Source organism: Malus sylvestris, chromosome 2 (assembly GCF_916048215.2).
Source record: "Malus sylvestris chromosome 2, drMalSylv7.2, whole genome shotgun sequence".
NCBI lineage: Eukaryota > Viridiplantae > Streptophyta > Magnoliopsida > Rosales > Rosaceae > Malus > Malus sylvestris.
The window spans coordinates 28,265,813-28,285,573 of record NC_062261.1 but is presented as its reverse complement, the minus strand read 5'-3'; the positions used below and the strand labels follow the sequence as shown (position 1 = coordinate 28,285,573).

At 36.5% G+C, this 19,761-nt stretch overlaps 1 protein-coding gene across 1 annotated transcript; it reads left to right on the top strand.

The window, feature by feature from the left end:
- Positions 1-996: 996 nt before the first annotated feature.
- LOC126602699 (glutamate receptor 1.4-like) lies at positions 997-19,710 on the top strand. Its single transcript, XM_050269600.1, has 5 exons — positions 997-1,153; positions 17,018-18,294; positions 18,414-18,714; positions 18,836-19,206; positions 19,363-19,710. Exons 1-5 carry the CDS (start codon positions 1,009-1,011, stop codon positions 19,708-19,710), a joined length of 2,442 nt encoding a protein of 813 aa, XP_050125557.1. The 5' UTR covers positions 997-1,008.
- Positions 19,711-19,761: the final 51 nt, after the last annotated feature.

The following is a 19,761-nucleotide window of genomic DNA, read 5'->3' as shown; positions in this document are numbered from 1 at the left end:
TTTTTTAATTAATAGCCGGCTCACACGGTGAGAAAGGAAAGTCTTGAATCTTTGCATGCAAGTTCTCAACCGTTGAAAGCTAATAAAAGAATTAAAAATAGAAGGAGCAAGGAAATGAGACTCAAACCATGAAAATGACCAAGTCTTCGGTCCGAGAATAATTGCCAGTTTTAATTTCGTCTCCATAATTGGTTTGTATGTATGAATGCTCTTCTCACCCATCAGATTTCCCACCCACGTTTTAATGAAAATATTTATGTAATGAACTTGCAAAATCTCTCTTAAAATTCTTGAAAAAAATGTCATTGATTGCAATACTAAGTATCATTATATCGTAATATTAAGCAACACTAATTGGTGACTTTTTAAGAAAATCATTTCAAGGTAACTAACTTAAGCACTCCAGAATGGGAGCTAAATAAAATTTCAAAATCGGCTTCAAAACGCGTCTTTATTGGGAGCTCATTTTTTACTCTCAAATATGGTAGAAACATATTTATTCATTTTGAGTGGTTTTACAATTCGCCTCAAATTATAACACTAATATTTATTTATTTTTAGTGTACACTATAACCATATCATACCTCATATTATAACACGTTAAAAATATATCACATGAAAATTGCTCCAAGTACTCATAAAATATTTCACGTAATTAAATTTTAAGCCATGCAAGTTAATAATGTTTCTACTTTGCATCCTCAACTAGCATGTTTTTATCAACATCGAACAACTTGCTTGGTCAACCTTTAACGTTCTTGAACTTCCTTAAAAATGTAGTAACTATTTTGAAGCATACATACATACATACATACATACATATATATATATATATATATATATATATATATAAGCTAGAAGATATAAACAGATTAAGCATTGGAAATACATATGGAGTTTGATCAAAGGAAGAAACAAGCCATCCTCTCAATATTTCTCACCTTCTTTAGCCTTGTCAGTTTTTTATATGGCGAAATTGAAGAAACTCATGTGGGGTTGATTCTTGACATGGGATCAATGGAGGGAAAGATTGTTCGAAGCTGCATTTCGGCAGCTTTATCTGATTTTTACCATCTGCATATTGACTACAGCACAAGAGTTGTTCTCCACAGTAGGGATTCCAAAGGAGATCCTCTACATGCTCTATCATCTGGTGAGTCATTCATTTTTAAGTAGTTTTGTAGAATTTGATTCAATATTTATGGGGACTTTCAGGTACAAATATTTCTTCTTTAGCAGCTTCTAGCTAAAGCGATAGTAACTAATCATTCAATTCATTCTAATAGGTTTTTCCGATTAGAATCCGTGTATACTTAAAGCGATATTAATTCATCTATACTCAACTATAGATATAGCACCACTTAATCTATTTAGTTTTGGTCATATATATGGCGAGGATGATTTAATAGTTGTTTTGAGTTCGATATCTATTTGTCTGACCTATTGTATTAATTTCACACCCCTCCCCCTTCCTCCAACCTATATGACCATAATAGCATTGTATATAAAACAAAAAGTACACATTTATACGTAGGAAATAAGTTATGTTCCCTATGTCGGCTGTTTAGCGTGATTCAAGGAGATTTGGGATAGGTAACTTGAGTGTTAAGTGTAGTTTGACTCACTCAAACTCCGTTATATATTTGTAACCTGCGTATGCTCTTATCTCACTTGTTGTGATTTTCCTTCAACAAAAATATGGCTGATGAGAATTCAGAGGATGAAAGCACCATTGCTTCTCCTTCTGCTCGTATCGCTGAAATGGATATCAATCCAAATCAATGACTCAGTTCAATGTTACTGAATGAGTTTAATAATTTTCCGTGGGCAAGAGCTGTTAGTCTTGCGCTAGGTGGAAGATCCAAACTTGGTTTCATCGGTGGCAGTCACCCTGCTCCTGAAGTTACTTCCCCATAATATGGAAGGTGGCTTTGTAAAGATCAATTGGTCATGTCATAGTTGCTTAATTCCATGGAAAGGAAGATTGCTAAAATCTTCAGCTATTCAGAGTCATCTCTCACTCTCTAGACAACTTTGAAGGAGATTGTTGACCCTAAAAACTACCAAGTCTACGTGGCGCGCAGGCCGAGTAATTAGTAAGCTAACTACGTCCTTAGGTTGTATGCGGGGCGTGCCAACTAGTCAGCCAAGCTCGGCCGAGGAGTAAAATTTGTTGATGTTGCGTTGGATGCGCTGCTGACTTCTCGATCTTACGACTGCGGCCGAGGAAGGAACACTTTCGGCCTTCGGGTTTTAGAGCCTGAAAACAAGGCTGCTAGTTCTGCGAAGTTCACAAATCGTCGACGCCGGATTCGGTCACAGTGATTATATTCGTAAGAGTATAAGCACGCTAAATAGACACCATAGTATAAGGACACAAGTATTCAAAACGAATATACGTCTTGATTGTGAAAGTAGTTCGGCCGTCAGAATGCCGAACTCTAAAACCTACTTGCAAATAACCAATCATAAACAACTCGGCGTTCGATGTGCCGAGCCCAGTAACTTGTAACACCTCACTTTGCTGAAGAGGCTAATAAGATGAACTCTGCCGATAAGGATTCGAAAATCCTTCTCGACTGAGACTTGGATAGATAACCAGTCAACCCTGTCGCAATGCTGTTTATCTAAACTGGAGGCGCTTCACGGTCGGCTGATTCTACGGCAACAGTGCTGTTTATCCAAACTGAAGATGTTCGCCAGTTGCCTTCACAGTACTGTTTATCCAAACTGAAGATGTGTTGGCGAAAAAAGAAAAACAAAAATCTCAAGGTTGTTAAGAGGTTTCGCGTAGAGCGAAGGTTTGCACAGGGCAGTTTGTGTGTTGAATTGGAAGGGGTTGTTTCGATGTCTTCCCTCCCTATTTATAGCAGCCAACCTGTATTGAATCCCAATCACTCCCAGATTAAAACTCATTTCCCTGATTCAACCTTATCTCGGCCAATCCTACTCCTACTAGGACTTTGAACATAACTCGTTATCATGTCGTATTCAATTCCAGCATCATGATCCTGTTGAAACTCCTTCTCATGATAGGACTCACCCACATCCCCAATTCCCGATGGGATATATTCAATTTCGACTGCGCGGCCCATAAGCTAGATAACCCTCAACGACACCTATACAAGGCCTCTGGGCTGAGAAAAATTTTAAACTCGACCCAACCAACACTAGGACGAGAACAATTCTAAACTCGGCCCAAAACAATATTTTTAGGCCCAAACAGAGATGTATGGTAATCAAAACAACTCTGCACTCATCTTTCAACTCAAGAAGGATATCTCCAACATTCAACGAGAAGGTAAAACTTTTGTTCAACATCTTGGCTTTCTGAGAAGCATGTGGAATGAGCTGGATGTCTACAGACCTCACACAACTGATCGGACAGTGCTTCTTACAAGAACTAAAGAAGATAAAAAATTTCAATTGATGTCTAGCTTGAGCTCAGAATATGAGGATTTGAGAAGCCATATCCTCATGAATCTTGAGCTACCATCCTTCACTAGCATTTGTGCAACCATCCAGCGTGAGGAAGTGAGAAGAAAAGTAATGAACAGTGGTACAAAAACCAATGTGACTAAAGTTAGGGCTTATCTGACAAATGAAAAAAGGTACAAAGGAAAAAACCTTCATTTGAAGTGCCTACAATGTGACAACATCGGGCATGTGAGAGATAAGTGTAGATCCTGCATCCAGAGCTCAAGCCTAAGTCCATGAAGGATAAGACTGCACAGAAGACTAGTTAAGCATATCCTCGTGCCAACACTGCATCATCTTCATCTATCAACAATTTAGATCCTTACCAACAGTTCACTGCAAATCCTGCTACTCTTATAAATGAGTTTGCAACCTATCTCTAATAGAAGAAGGGAAGGGAAGATTGAGTTGTTGCTGGGCAAGTTTGCAGGTTTTTTGGTCGATGCTAATCACTTACCTTAACAAGAGATGAAAGGTATCGTGAATGCTTTCAAAACTGCTCTTAAAATCAATGAGTTGCATGATTTTAGATTCAAGTGCCACATATCATATGGCTAATCACGTGTCAAAAATTGCATAAATTTGAGAAACTTCATAAACCATCACATGTGTCTGTAGCTAATGGTGACGGTGCTAGGATTGTAGGAAAGGGAAAAATTCACTTGATATCAGACCAAATAGAGTCTATGGCCTTATATGTTCCTTCGTTTCCATTCCAACTTCTCTCAGTGGGAAAAATCACAAATTCCTTAAACTGTTTACCCATTTTTTCACCAGAAAATGTCATCTTTCAAGATTGTGTCACCAAGAGGACGATTGGTGAGGGGTTTTACCTAGATGGTCTCTATTACATATTGAAAAGCTCTCCCAGTGGATTCCAAGTCAAGTCTAAGTCCATCCATGTTTCCATTCAAGATCATTCATTATGGCACCAGCAACTAGCTCACCATTCTCAATGTGTTTTGTCAACCTTGTTTCCCAACTTAAGCAAAGAACAAATTCACTGTGAAACTTGCCATATGTCAAAGGCAAGTAGACTACCTCTAGGTTCATCTTTGTCTAGAGCTTTTCATCTTTTTGAACTTGTACACTCTAATATATGGGGACCAACTAGTGAATCTTTTGATGGTTACAAATATTTCATAACCTTTGTTGATGATTATTCAATAGCCACTTGGTTATATTTGTCAAAATCAAAGAGTGAAGTGATGGAAGTGTGAAGTGATGGAAGTGTTTAAGGACTTTCATAACCTTGTTAAAAATCATTTTTCCTTTTAAATCAAAACTCTAAGGTCTAATAATGGCACCGAATACATGTCACAAGTCATGACTCAATATTTGAGCAACAATGGCATCATACATCAAACTAGTTGTGTTGGCACACCCCAACAAAATGGTATTGCCGAGATCTTCTTGAAAAAACTAAGGCCTTGATGTTCCAAATGAATGTACCAAAGTTTTTGGTCTCAAAGTGTTATGGCAACAACTTACCTGATTAACAAGTTACCTAACAGGGTTTTGGGGTTCAAATCACCAATGGAAATGGTCAAAAACAGAAAAGTGGACTTGTCACACCTTAAGGTCTTTGGATGCATTTGTTTTGTCCATGTTCAGCCCTCCATTGCCAAGGACTAAGATACTTGCCACTAAAGTCACTCAATCTAATGCAATGGTGCATGCACATCACACAAAGTCCCCCGCTATAACTAACCAACCAGATTCAAGTGATAACACCAACACTTCAGTTGAAGATGAATCTCTCCACAGTGTTGCATCTGAGGAATCTCCATACAAGTCTCATTCTACTGGGCCTCGATGAAATCCCATTCGTGAAAGACATCATCTAGTAAGACTGCAAGACTTTGTCACTTACAAGCCAAGGCATCCACTGTTCAACTATGTGTCCTATCAAAAAGTGTCATCTAAATACACTGATTTTTGGTGTAATGTATCTGAACATGTTAAGCCTCAGTCGTTTCAAGAAGCAATCAATCACAGGTTTGGCAACAAGTTATGCAAGATGAATTGCATGCCCTTGATCAACATAAAACCTGGAGCATTGTGACACTGCCCAAAGGAAAGAAGACAGTAGGTTGTAGGTGGATATACAAGGTTGAATTCAACTCAGATTGGTCCATAGAAAGACACAAGGCAAGATTAGTGGCTCGTGGCTTTACTCAAATATTTGATGTGGACTACAAAGAAACCTTTGTTCTTGTTGCAAAGATGAACTCAGTGAGAGTACTCATTTCAGTTGCCGTTAACAAAGGGTGGCCTATGTATCAAATGTATGTAAAGAACGCCTTTTTACATGGTGATCTTGAAGAAGAAGTCTACATGAGATTGCCCCCAGGTCATCCTCAAAGTCATGAACATGATGTTGTGTGTAAATTGCACAAATCGATTTATGGTCTTAAACAGTCACAAAGAGCTTGGTATGCCAAGCTCAGTTCAGTCCTTACAAGTGTTGGTTTTAAAAGAAGCAACGCAGACTCCTCATTATTCGTACGCACAGGAACTGCTGCGAAATTGGTAGTTCTTGTATATGTAGATGATTTGATCATTACAGGACACAACTCGGAAGAAATAAAGGAGCTCAAGCATTCACTACAACAATGTTTTGCAATCAAAGATCTTGGAATACTGAGATATTTTCTTGGCATAGAAATGGCAACCTCTCATAAGGGTTTCTTTCTTAGCCAGCAGAAATATGTTTTGGATCTTCTCAAGGAAGCAAACATAAGTGATGCTAAACCTGTCTATGCACCTCTTGACATCAAGCTCAAACTCAACTTTGAGGGGCAACCAATTTCAAACATAATATATTATCAGCGACTGGTTGGTAAGTTGATATATTTGACTATTACAAGACCTGACATAGCCTATTCAGTAAGCATTGCTACCCAATTTATGCACTCTCCCATGATGGAGCATTTTAATCTTGTCAAAAGAATACTTCGGTACCTAAAAGGTTCAGTGGGTCGTGGCATAATCATGAAGAAGCATGAGAACACTCAGATCACAGGTTATTGTGATGCTGATTGGGCTGGTAACTCTATTGATCTTAAGTCTACAATTTGGTATTGCACATTTGTGGGCGACCATCTTGTTACATGGAAAAGTAAAAAGCTAGCAGTTGTTGCAAGATCAAGTGCTGAGGCTGAATATCGAGCCATGGCATCTACTGCATGTGAACTAATATGGTTGAAGGGTCAACTATGTGACTTAGGTGTCTTCACTCCTCAATCCATGTCTTTTTTCTGTGACAATCAGGTAGTAATGCACATTGCTTCCAACCCCGTCTTCCACAAGAGAACCAAGCACATTAAAGTTGATTGTCACTATGTTCGTGCACAAGTACAATCATAGGTCATCAATGTTGGAAATGTGCCCTAAAGCCAATCATGTGATGATACTTTACGGACATTTCACATGTTAAACTAATCTAGTTTTACATATAAAGGGCATACATTATTGTTTGAGCCGTCTCATATAAATGTTATATGCTTAAACGATAAAGTCCAAGGAATATGTGATTGGGAGAATGTAATCTAATGAAGTTAGATTCTTGAGACCATTCTTTCGTAGACACATCCTAAATGTTCCTGATCATAGGATTGCCAATTGGGCGTTGACAGTCCGTTAAGATCAGTACGTACTATGTCTTCTCTCAGGGAGAGTGATTAGTCTCGAATCATTGGTGTGTGTGACATCAAGACAAGTGCGGTAGGTGCTCAATAGAGAATGAGTTCACTGAACGCGATCAACGAAGAGTTCTCATATTCCATGTCACATGAGAACTCATGGTTGGGATAATGCAAAGTAGTCCTTAGACCTGAGGCATCATAGTTGTCTTGTGGTTAAGACCTTGATCTTTGATTATGTCAAAGTCATCCCATCAGGAGGGTGTCCACGGCATCGTTGGGGTCAAGCCGCTTAGCTATGGAGACAAGTGAATGCGCAACAAGGGATCTCTAACCTTCAAACCGTTTGAGGGAGAATACTCTTTGATATGATTTGAATCTCTGGCCAGAGTATGAATGAGATTTGGGAATGCGTTCCTAATCACATTCAAGGTAATCATATAAGCACAAGACACACATTGGATAGTAGACATGAGAAATAAACTATCAAACCAAACAATGTGGTCAAGAGTATTAGATTAGAGAAAGACCGTATTGCATTTGTAATCCCGAACTGAATAGGTTCTCTAAACCTCTTCTGATTAGCTTGGGTAGCCATGATATGCTGCTAGGTGTCACTCATGGTTTGTGGAAGCCCTAAACGTGTATAATCACTAAAGGGAGAATTGAAAATAGTTTCAATTCACAATCGATGTAAAATGGTTTTAATCGCCCACTACCTCGCTAAGAGGAACCTAATGGATCGCACACCGTGAAAGGTGGAGATTGGAGATTAAACGGAAATGAGTAAGAATGATTAAATGGTTTAATCATTTATTTATGGCAAGGATTAATTAATATGTTAATTAATCAAACGAATAAGTTCGTTAAAGACTTCGGGATAGTTTTGGACCTTAAGGCCCAATGGGTTTCGAACGTCAAGCCCATTAACTTAAGTTGTATGACAATTTAATGAATGAAGATTCATTAAAGCCCAAAAGCCCAAAATCCCCTAAATGGCCAGCCATGATGAAATGAATTAGGGTTTTGGTTGTTTAGGTCACTTAAAGAAGTGACTATATAAATGATTTTATAGCCAAATATTCATTAAGTGTTAAAAGGGTTTATTTTGGGGGAAAATTGGTGAGAATTGTCTCTCCATTTTCTCTCTAAAGAGGCCAACACCTTGGAGGGTACATCTAGCAATCCTACTACTCCAAGGTCACTCATTTCTTCTTCAATCTAACCTTGGTGTCGAGAATTAGAGGTTCTCAATTTTGGGAACTTGGAGAACCTATTCTTCCATCCAAATCCATGGATCTAAGAAGCAAGGAATGAAGGCCCTTATCTCTTTGGGTGATTAGCCTTTGCTTATGCAAAGAGGAATCTACAAAGGTATTAATTTCAACTCACTTATGTTTTGAGTTGATTATTGGTTCACCAATCTACTAGGCTTTGAATTTCATGGGTAAATGTTTTGTTTTTGAGTGCATGTAAGCATGATTCCGCCTTTAATTGTTAATTGCATGCTATATGATGTTGCTCAAATGAACATGTTTTACAAAATAATTCCTTCAAGTGGTATCAGAGCCTAGGTCTAGTAGTTGGTGAATCCTTTTGTGTTTTGTAGTTCATAAGTTTGTGATCTAAAAGTTGTAATTGTTACAAGCTTTATTCTTGCTTCTTTGAAAGTAAATTTTGTTGGAAAATTTGCTATCTCAAATGTTGTAGATGTTGTTCATATGAGCATGAATATTGGAGCTAAAATTTGGTGCCATGCTTTTGGGAAAATTCGGCCAAAATCAAAGGGTGAATTTTTGGGTTCTTGTTTGACTTGTTAAAAGTGTTTTAATGTGTTCTTTGGAACCCCTAAGTACCCTAGTTTGGTTAGATGTTATTTCCCTTAAGTAAGAATGGTTTTGGAATGTTTTTGGGTGGAAAAAGTTCATGGAAAAATTTGGGTTTTTCATGGATGTTCTTCATTGTTCTTGATGTTCTTGCCAAGAACAAAAAGGTTTGGTGTTTTGATTCAAAGTTTTGATTTATTTCATAAAGTTTATGTGATATGTTTTTTAAATGATTTATCATGTATTTAAAGTGTTAAATATTTGATTAAATGATGATAGAAATATCTATCATCAAAACATATATTATTTTTATGAAAGGTGATAGAAATAATGGTGATAAGAAGTTCTTATCTTACACCACTTGATTGTTTTTGACAAAACTCACAAATCAACACACACACCAATCTTATCCCTCCCCAAAACCAGCCACTCCCTCAAAGGGAGTACTTTTGGGGCTTTTATGCAATTACATAAAGTTTTGATACTTTTGTGTATTTGCACTTTGGCCCAAAAATTTACGTTTTTACGTTTAGGTCCAAAAACGCTAAAGGACAAATTGTTTTGATCCTTTAATGAAGTTTTTGCATTGATTAAAGTTTGGGTTCTAGTTGTATTTACATGAAGTAGTGACTTTTGTGTATTGTACAAAGTGACCCCAAAAGTTTTTGTTATTGCAATATGGCCCAAAAGTTGAGGTTAATTGCATGATGGCCCAAATAGGATGAGAACAAAATTGTTTTGTCTCTTTAAATGAGAATTGGATTTTCATTTTGTTTAGCTCCATTTAAATCAATTTTATGGATACAAAAACCAAATGAAAATGTTGCATTCATTTAATTAGTTAAAGTGTTAATTAATTAAAGGGTGATTATGAACCTAAGCCTAATATAATTGAGCTATGTGAAAGGCCGTTTCAAATTTGTTTGAACCATGGGAATGTGTAGATTAGATTTTGGTTGTAATTTGATTTGATCAAATGTTGTAAAAGGGCTTAAGCTCTTCTTTAATTTAAAGTAATTTGTTATATGCAAATGTTGTAATGAGCATAAGCTCACATTTACTTTGAAGTACTTCTTTCTTGCTTTATATGATATGCATGAAAATGAAGTAGTTGGGTCCAACGCCCCTAAGACAACACGCCTTAATGTGATTAAACGTGTAACTAAAATCAATCTTCATTCCTAGACCGAGGTTCAACACAAGGCTCGTGTTGAATCTAAACAAAGGTTCATAATCATCCTTAGGCCCTAAGGCAACTATATAGTCCATCAAATGAATGCAAAGTTTATGTTAGTAGTATCATATACTCTTGCTTTAAAAATCGTTTTAAAAGCATAGTGGGAGTATTATGTACAACTAAAACAATGAGATGGACCAATAGTTGTAATAGGACCAAAATAGTTTTAATAGAGATTAAAATGTATGTTTATATGTGATGAGACCTAAAACCCTCAACCAAACCAATATTAAGTTGATAAGCGAGAGATATTTAGAATATCTCTTCGTGGCCTTCCACCGTGGTGGGATCCAATCGTTTATGACTTGTACACCGGCTTCACCCTATCATGGGGGAGTACACAGTGCATGCTTATACTCAGGAGGAATCCATATACATATGATGAGGTGAGTGTAGGCAACGAGGATAGCTATATATCGTATCATCGTGAGGCTATTCTTGAACCCCTTCACACACTAAGCATGGTGGGAAGAACTTAACTAAGTGCAATGGAACCAATATCATATCATTGTGAGGTTACATTCTCTAGAGGCCAAATAAGATGGGTACTTGCATGAGTTGCAAATGAGTAAGCGTACTCTCTCATTATTATTGTTGCTAGCCATATATCGTATCATCGTGAGGTGGGCTTGGTAATAGTGAGCCTCCCATAACCTACTAGGAGTTTCATCCAAAACTCTCGAATTCCTATGAGGGATATGGAATTTGCCAAAAATAGTGGGTGGTGCTATTTGATTTAAAGACCCAAATCAAATGGCTTAAAATCAATCAATCTATATTCGTTAAGTATTTGATTACCAATATATTTGCAAACGCTATCCAACACTTGACAAAACCGAACGTTTAGTTTACGGACTTGGTACTACAAAACCATAGATTGTCTTTAATGGCTTGTAAAAGTACCAAAGTAGTCTCATCCTCACAATCTTACTATTGATAATGTATCATTAGAAGAATATGTTAGAAAAGGTCTATCATAAAGAGGACAACACTTTTAATGTCATAATTCTTCAATTACAATTTGTTGTATGAAGAAATAGGAGTTGCTTTGAACAACTCTTAGTCAATGCAAACACTAGTGCTTATTTCTTTGTTAAATGAACAAAGAACTTGAGAAGAAAGCACAAAGGCATGAAAACTTTATGTGCCATGTTTCTTCACTTACAAATTGTTGTATGAAGAAATGAGAGTTGCCTTGTACAACTCTTGAAGGTTTGTAATTATGTTTAGAACATAATGGTTGGTTGACAAAAATAGTCCATTAACATGGACTTATGATGATTTTGAATCATTGAATGTTGAAGTGATAAACCACTTAACGAGACGGAAACTAGGCAAGGACTTCACCTTTGTTTCCCTATCCTAATCGTTCACTAAGTTTATTATAAACTATGTAGTGAAAAATAACCACATGCTCTCCAAAATGTTTGATGTGTATAACACAATTGAAAAAGGTTTCAAGAGAGATAGTGGGAGTTTAGGGACCATGACTAATGTAGTCAAAGGTGAAAGTCAAATAAAGAAGATAAATAACTCAAAGGGAACAAACTTTCTTTATGAAAGGATGGATATTGGAAGGGGTATTTGCAAGAAATGTCTTGCAAGTGTCAAGGACACACCTTTCGAAGGTGTTGTAAATTGTCCTTGAATAGTTCAAAACAGTTGGTTCTTCTACTTGAATGCATGATTCCGTATTAGTAACAAAGTTTTACAATCGTTGTAAAAGTGTGACTAATAAGAAGTAGAAGATATATGAGAGAAGAGAAGGTGCTTCACATTCGGAAACGTGAATCAAATGTAGATCTCTGCAAAAGCAGATGGTACTTACTTCCTCATATGAACTACCAAAGAAATTGGAAAAACATAGATTGTCTTTGTATTCCAATTTTAAGGAACTAAATTCCGTCACTATGTGAAATGGATAAATGTTTTGTTTGACAAAACAAAGTTCTTTATTAATCAATGATTGGATTATGGTAATCTAATTAATTATCTCTATAGTAGAGATAATATGGTAGTGTTAACTGTTTAGAAAATAATGATGCTTAAATCCAAAAAGATTGCAAGGTAGTGACTAATCCCAACTAAAGTTGTGATACCTCTAAAACATAAATTACGAGTTGGTCATGGATGGACGCTTTGGATCGTTAGATCCGGATCCAATACCTTCTTGTTAAAATTGTATGGAGGCGAAATGTTCGAATCTTTATTCTTTTGGAAAGAAGAAAGAATCACAAAGTTGTTGAGGTTAATTCACTTAGATGTTAGTGGCACTTGTCCACAAACATATTACTACTCATGTTGGATAACATTCACCGAAGATCACTCTCGGTTGGACTATAGTTTATTTTGAATAAACACAAGTCCGAATACTTTGCAAAATGTTTCAAAGAATTCAAGTAATGTAAGTTGATGAGTAAGACATCTAAAGTATTTACTTCCTTAGATTTGATCCAAGGAAAGGTAACACTTTAGATGAGTTTCCTTGAAAGATATCAAGGAAAATAGCATCATAAGATAATATATTTCTCCATTAGGAGAAGAACGAACTCGAATAAGATTTAGTTCGTTAGATGTTATCTATTACCCATATATAGGATATATACTTCTAAAACAATATGATTGTCAATGAGAAGATCTTCCAGTATTTTCATGACTCCATAAGATGTAGTTGGAAAGAAAGACAAATCTTAAGCATGTTAAAGATTTGGGGTTGTGTGCTAACAAGCAATATTTGTTTGATAACAATCTTGTAGGATATCCTTAAAATAACTTTTGGATATCGCTTCTATAAACCAACTAACAAATGTTGTTTTGTTGGGTAGTTCATTGTAATTCTACAATGTGATTTGCCTAAAAGCAAATGAACGAGAGATAGAACTCAAAGAATGGGTTCTTTGAGAGACAAGAAAGTAATCAACAAATATAACAACCTAGTTCCTATACCTCAAGCTCCAAGGTAGTCGATAAGGATTTATAAACCGTCTCAGTTGAATGGTTTTGAACTTTATGACTACATTGAGTGCATATACGATATATACTCAAGGAAATGGTAAAGTACCATTTGACTCGAAATAATGAAACCTTCATAGCTAATTGGTAGCTTAAGGTGACTACAATCAAAGCGAATGGTTGACTTTGAAGAAACCATCTTTGAGATAGTCTTAGTTTCAATAAATTCGAAGATTGCTAGCTACAACTAAATGGTGATTCAATGTTTTGACATAATATGGGTTTTCGAAACCATTATTAAGATAGTCTTGATAATATATGTCTAAAACTATAAATCACAAGACATGTAAGTTGTAGAGATCCATCCATCATGGATCTTAGCAAGTTAGTGGGAGCTATTTGCATTTTATGAGAAAATGATCAAATCGTTTGATTTCTCATAAAGATGTAAATGAATCTTTTGTTTACTAGTTTTACAAAAGATTAGTGGGAGTTAATCATGTTCCTAAAATCTAAGTATATATGATATATTAATTTTGGAAATGAAAAGAATACTTCTTCGTTAAAGTTATGACTTTAATACATTATATGAAGATAGAATGTATATGGGAGATATAGTCTATATACATGGGATGGAAATCTATAATGATAGATTTCATGATATAATTGGATTATATCAATCCCTAATAATAGACAATGGATGCTAGGAAGTTTCTCATATGATGATAAACTTCAATAAGAAGGACGATTCTAGTAAGACTAGCAAGTTGCCCTTCTCAAAGGGAATGTACCCCTTTGACTCCCAAAGAAATAATGCGTAAATTGAATCCTTTATGCATAAGCAGAAAGGTGATTTATGTATTTCATATTGTATGAAAAACATTGATATGAGTTGTACCTAGAACGGTACAAGACGATATCAGTGCAAGCCCAGGATCAGAACCATGGCAACTGTCAAGTGAGTCCTTAAGTATTTAAGAAATACTAAAGGATAGATTCCTCAAAGAATGAGGAAGAATTAGAGTAACGTAAAGGAAGCGTAAATGTATTAGATTATGAATCTAATCCATCATTGGATGTTTCTTCATTACGAATGAAGAGATAAACGAATATCTCTTTATTATGACTAAAGAGATATTTGGATGGAAACATTAAAGTAATGACTTTAGTGTGTTCCATTATGAATGCAAGATATATTGCCATATAGAAGTTTACAACAATGTTGTTTGGATGGGAAAGTTCATTTATGAACTCTCTATTCGGTTCCAACCAGAAAGTGTTTGACACTAATGGGGCGATAGCTCAAGCCTGGGGAATCAAGGTCTCATCAAGATCCGAACACAAATGAGAGACTGAACCACATGATTGAGAATCATGTATAATGGTGACGTTGTTATTCTCAAGGTTGCTTCTGTGGATAACACATATAGATATCCACTGCCTAGGCCTACTATTCAGCCATTTATGAAATGACTACAGAAGAGATATCATCATTGATGATCAAGCTGATTGGCTCTAGTGCAAGTGGGAGATTGTTGGAAATGTGCCCTAAAGCCAATCATGTGATGATACTTTACGGACATTTCACATGTTAAACTAATCTAGTTTTACATATAAAGGGCATACATTATTGTTTGAGCCGTCTCATATAAATGTTATATGCTTAAACGATAAAGTCCAAGGAATATGTGATTGGGAGAATGTAATCTAATGAAGTTAGATTCTTGAGACCATTCTTTCGTAGACACATCCTAAATGTTCCTGATCATAGGATTGCCAATTGGGCGTTGACAGTCCGTTAAGATCAGTACGTACTATGTCTTCTCTCAGGGAGAGTGATTAGTCTCGAATCATTGGTGTGTGTGACATCAAGACAAGTGCGGTAGGTGCTCAATAGAGAATGAGTTCACTGAACGCGATCAACGAAGAGTTCTCATATTCCATGTCACATGAGAACTCATGGTTGGGATAATGCAAAGTAGTCCTTAGACCTGAGGCATCATAGTTGTCTTGTGGTTAAGACCTTGATCTTTGATTATGTCAAAGTCATCCCATCAGGAGGGTGTCCACGGCATCGTTGGGGTCAAGCCGCTTAGCTATGGAGACAAGTGAATGCGCAACAAGGGATCTCTAACCTTCAAACCGTTTGAGGGAGAATACTCTTTGATATGATTTGAATCTCTGGCCAGAGTATGAATGAGATTTGGGAATGCGTTCCTAATCACATTCAAGGTAATCATATAAGCACAAGACACACATTGGATAGTAGACATGAGAAATAAACTATCAAACCAAACAATGTGGTCAAGAGTATTAGATTAGAGAAAGACCGTATTGCATTTGTAATCCCGAACTGAATAGGTTCTCTAAACCTCTTCTGATTAGCTTGGGTAGCCATGATATGCTGCTAGGTGTCACTCATGGTTTGTGGAAGCCTTAAACGTGTATAATCACTAAAGGGAGAATTGAAAATAGTTTCAATTCACAATCGATGTAAAATGGTTTTAATCGCCCACTACCTCGCTAAGAGGAACCTAATGGATCGCACACCGTGAAAGGTGGAGATTGGAGATTAAACGGAAATGAGTAAGAATGATTAAATGGTTTAATCATTTATTTATGGCAAGGATTAATTAATATGTTAATTAATCAAACGAATAAGTTCGTTAAAGACTTCGGGATAGTTTTGGACCTTAAGGCCCAATGGGTTTCGAACGTCAAGCCCATTAACTTAAGTTGTATGACAATTTAATGAATGAAGATTCATTAAAGCCCAAAAGCCCAAAATCCCCTAAATGGCCAGCCATGATGAAATGAATTAGGGTTTTGGTTGTTTAGGTCACTTAAAGAAGTGACTATATAAATGATTTTATAGCCAAATATTCATTAAGTGTTAAAAGGGTTTATTTTGGGGGAAAATTGGTGAGAATTGTCTCTCCATTTTCTCTCTAAAGAGGCCAACACCTTGGAGGGTACATCTAGCAATCCTACTACTCCAAGGTCACTCATTTCTTCTTCAATCTAACCTTGGTGTCGAGAATTAGAGGTTCTCAATTTTGGGAACTTGGAGAACCTATTCTTCCATCCAAATCCATGGATCTAAGAAGCAAGGAATGAAGGCCCTTATCTCTTTGGGTGATTAGCCTTTGCTTATGCAAAGAGGAATCTACAAAGGTATTAATTTCAACTCACTTATGTTTTGAGTTGATTATTGGTTCACCAATCTACTAGGCTTTGAATTTCATGGGTAAATGTTTTGTTTTTGAGTGCATGTAAGCATGATTCCGCCTTTAATTGTTAATTGCATGCTATATGATGTTGCTCAAATGAACATGTTTTACAAAATAATTCCTTCAATCAAAACTCATTTGTCATGAGCTACGATCAACTTGCAGACTTATTCACTAAACCATTAGCCCCACATTAGTTTCAAAAGCTTCTCGGCAAGCTTGGATCAATCAACCTTCTGGATCCAGCTTGAGGGGGAGTATTGAAAGACCTCTAGTTACATAGGGTTCCTCATGATTAGGGTTTCTTGGTATTATCTGGGTAATAGGGTTTTTGTCAACCCTATTAGTGTTTTACCTAGTTATAATAGCCGTTTATTTTCTTCTTGTTCTTATCAACTTGTATAAGGGTCTTATCTTGTTTGTCAACTCCTTAATCCAAGGAGCTTAGTTATGTTCCTTATGCTGGTTGTTTAGCGTGATTCAAGGAGATTTGGGATAGGTAACTTGAGTGTTGAGTGTAGTTTGCAACTCACTCAAACTCCCTTATATATTTATAACCTGCGTATGCTCTTATCACGATTTTTCTATAATACAAAATCAGACACTTCAAAAGTCAACATTTAATTTAACTTTCAGTTGTCACAAACACAGCTCTGCATCTTTTGGAAAATATAAAAGTTGAAGCAATAATTGGTGCACAAACAAGAGTGGAAGCAAATCTTTTGGCAAATTTGGGGGAAGCAGCTAAAGTGCCCATATTGTCCTTTTCGGAACCTAGCTCTCCTCTTCCTCTAAATGACGATAGATATGCCTTCTCTGTCGGGATCGCACAAGATGAAACTTCTCAAGTTATGGGGATCAATGCCATCATTGAAGTTTTTAAATGGAAGGATGTCATACTTCTGTATGACAACACAGAGTACGGGAATGACATGATTCCAACTTTGGCAAGTTTCTTTCAACAGAAAAATGTGTATATAGCACATAAAAGCTGTATTGCTATATCCTCAACAAATGAACAAATATTTGAAGAACTCCAAACGCTAATGAAATTGAAGACAAAGGTATTTGTTGTGCACATTTCACACTTGCTTGTGCCTCGCCTTTTCTCAAATGTAAATAAGTTAGGAATGATGAGTGAAGGCTATACTTGGATTCTGACATCAGCTAGCATGAATTTCTTGCATTTCATGGATTCTAAAGTGATTGAATCAATGCAAGGAGTGGTAGGTTTGAAGTCTTATATTCCAGTATCAACTAGGCTGCAAAATCTTACTTCAAAAGTGAGGAACAAACTTTACATGAAGGATCCCAATATGAAAGTAAGTGAGTTAAGTGCAGACAAAATCTGGGTGTACGATGCAACTTGGGCTCTAGCTGAAGCAATTGAAAAAGCAAGTACTAAAAATTCTAGTAGATCCAAACATGGAGTTGTGCTACTAAGAGAAATATTGCAGAGGAGGTTTAAGGGTTTAAGTGGTGAAATTCAATTTCCAAAGGGGAAACTGATTTCGGGTACATTAGAGATAGTAAATGTGATAGGAAAAGAGGCAAGAAGGGTCGGATTTTGGTTTTTTGAAGAAAAGACCGAGAAAGCTCAGTCACACATACTTAACAATGGCAGAAATCTTCTTTTAAGCAACCACTTGAAAACAATTAGATGGCCAGGAGGATCTAAAAGGCAATTGAGTAGTGAAATAAAATTGAGAATTGGTGTTCCAGTGAGAGTTGGGTTCAAGGAACTTGTGCGTGTGGAGCATGATCTTCAAACCAATAGAACAAATGTCACTGGGTTCAGTATCGATGTGTTCAAAATTGCAATCAGTGCGTTGCCGTATAAAGTACATTATGAGTTTTTTCCATTTGAGAATGAAAATGGAGTTATGGCGGGGACTTACAGTGATCTTGTTTACCAGGTTTATCTCAAGGTATGGTCAATTAAGTAATGATTTTTCTGTTTTACCTAATCTATCTTTCAGTATCTTATCTGAATTTCTTATTTAATTCTTGGGCTTCCTTGTCACATGTTGGGGACATGATACACTAGAATTACGATGCTGTTGTGGGAGATATAACGATCACATCGAACAGATCTCAATATGTTGATTTTACAATGCCATATACTGACTTAGGTGTGGGAATGCTAGTCCCAAATCAAAAGGACATGTGGATTTTCTTGAAACCTCTTTCAGCATATCTTTGGATAACGAGTGCGTGTTTCTTTATCCTTACGGGTTTCATTGTGTGGGTAATTGAGAGTCCTGTCAACCAAGAATTTCAAGGCACACCTTTGCAGCAAATCGGAACAATATTATGGTTCTCCTTCTCAACCCTTGTGTTTGCTCATAGTAAGTGCCCTATATATCTCATCGCTTATCTAGTTCATGTTATTCCTACTTTTATTTCAGCTACTGGCGAAATGCTCAACTCATAAAAATGTTTAAGATCTTTATTTGTTAACTCCTGTAGGGGAGAGGATACTTAGCAACTTGGCAAAGTTTGTAGTGATAATATGGATGTTTGTGGTGCTGATATTGACATCCAATTACACCGCTACTTTAGCATCAATGATGACAGTTAAACAGATACAAATGGACTCAATTGGAAACTATATAGGTTACCAATCAGGTTCATTGGGAGTGATAGTGAACTTGAATTTCAAAGGGATGAAGCCATATCGTTCAGCTGAAGAATATGCTGATGCTTTATCAAAAGGAAGCAAGCATGGCGGTGTTTCGGCGATAATTGATGAGCTTCCATATATCAATATCTTCCGTGCAAAGTATTCTTCCGACTACTCCATCATTAAAACCAAGTCTATCACCAATGGTTTAGCCTTTGTAAGTGATCTATCCCATTTGTTACATGCGTTCCGGAATATAAAACTCTATATAATTAACAACTTTAAATTACAAACAAGAATTTGTAACCAACAAGAAAAAAAATTATACTTGTATAAGCTTATAATAAGTTGTTCATACATCGTTCATCTTCAGGCTTTCCCTAAAGGTTCGAAATTGGTCGAGGACTTATCGACACAAATACGACATATGAGAGAAGAAGGACAGCTTTTAGACCTGGAAAAGACCTGGTTTCATAGAAAAACAAGTCTTATGCCGGACGATAGTATGGAGGATAATAATATGAGTAGTCCCTCCAATACTCTTGGCCTCCACGACTTTCTTGGTTTATTCCTTGTCAGCGGGGTTTCGTCCGCTGTTGCACTCTTCGTATTCTTAATCTTTTCCCAAACATTTAGAAATCTGATTAAAGGACAACTGCAGCAAATTGGAGGACGACTGCAGCGTTTAAGGATGTTCCTCTCCAATGTAATTAGTACATGAAACTGAATAAACCAATGACCTATCGAACTTGATGTCCATAACCACTAACTT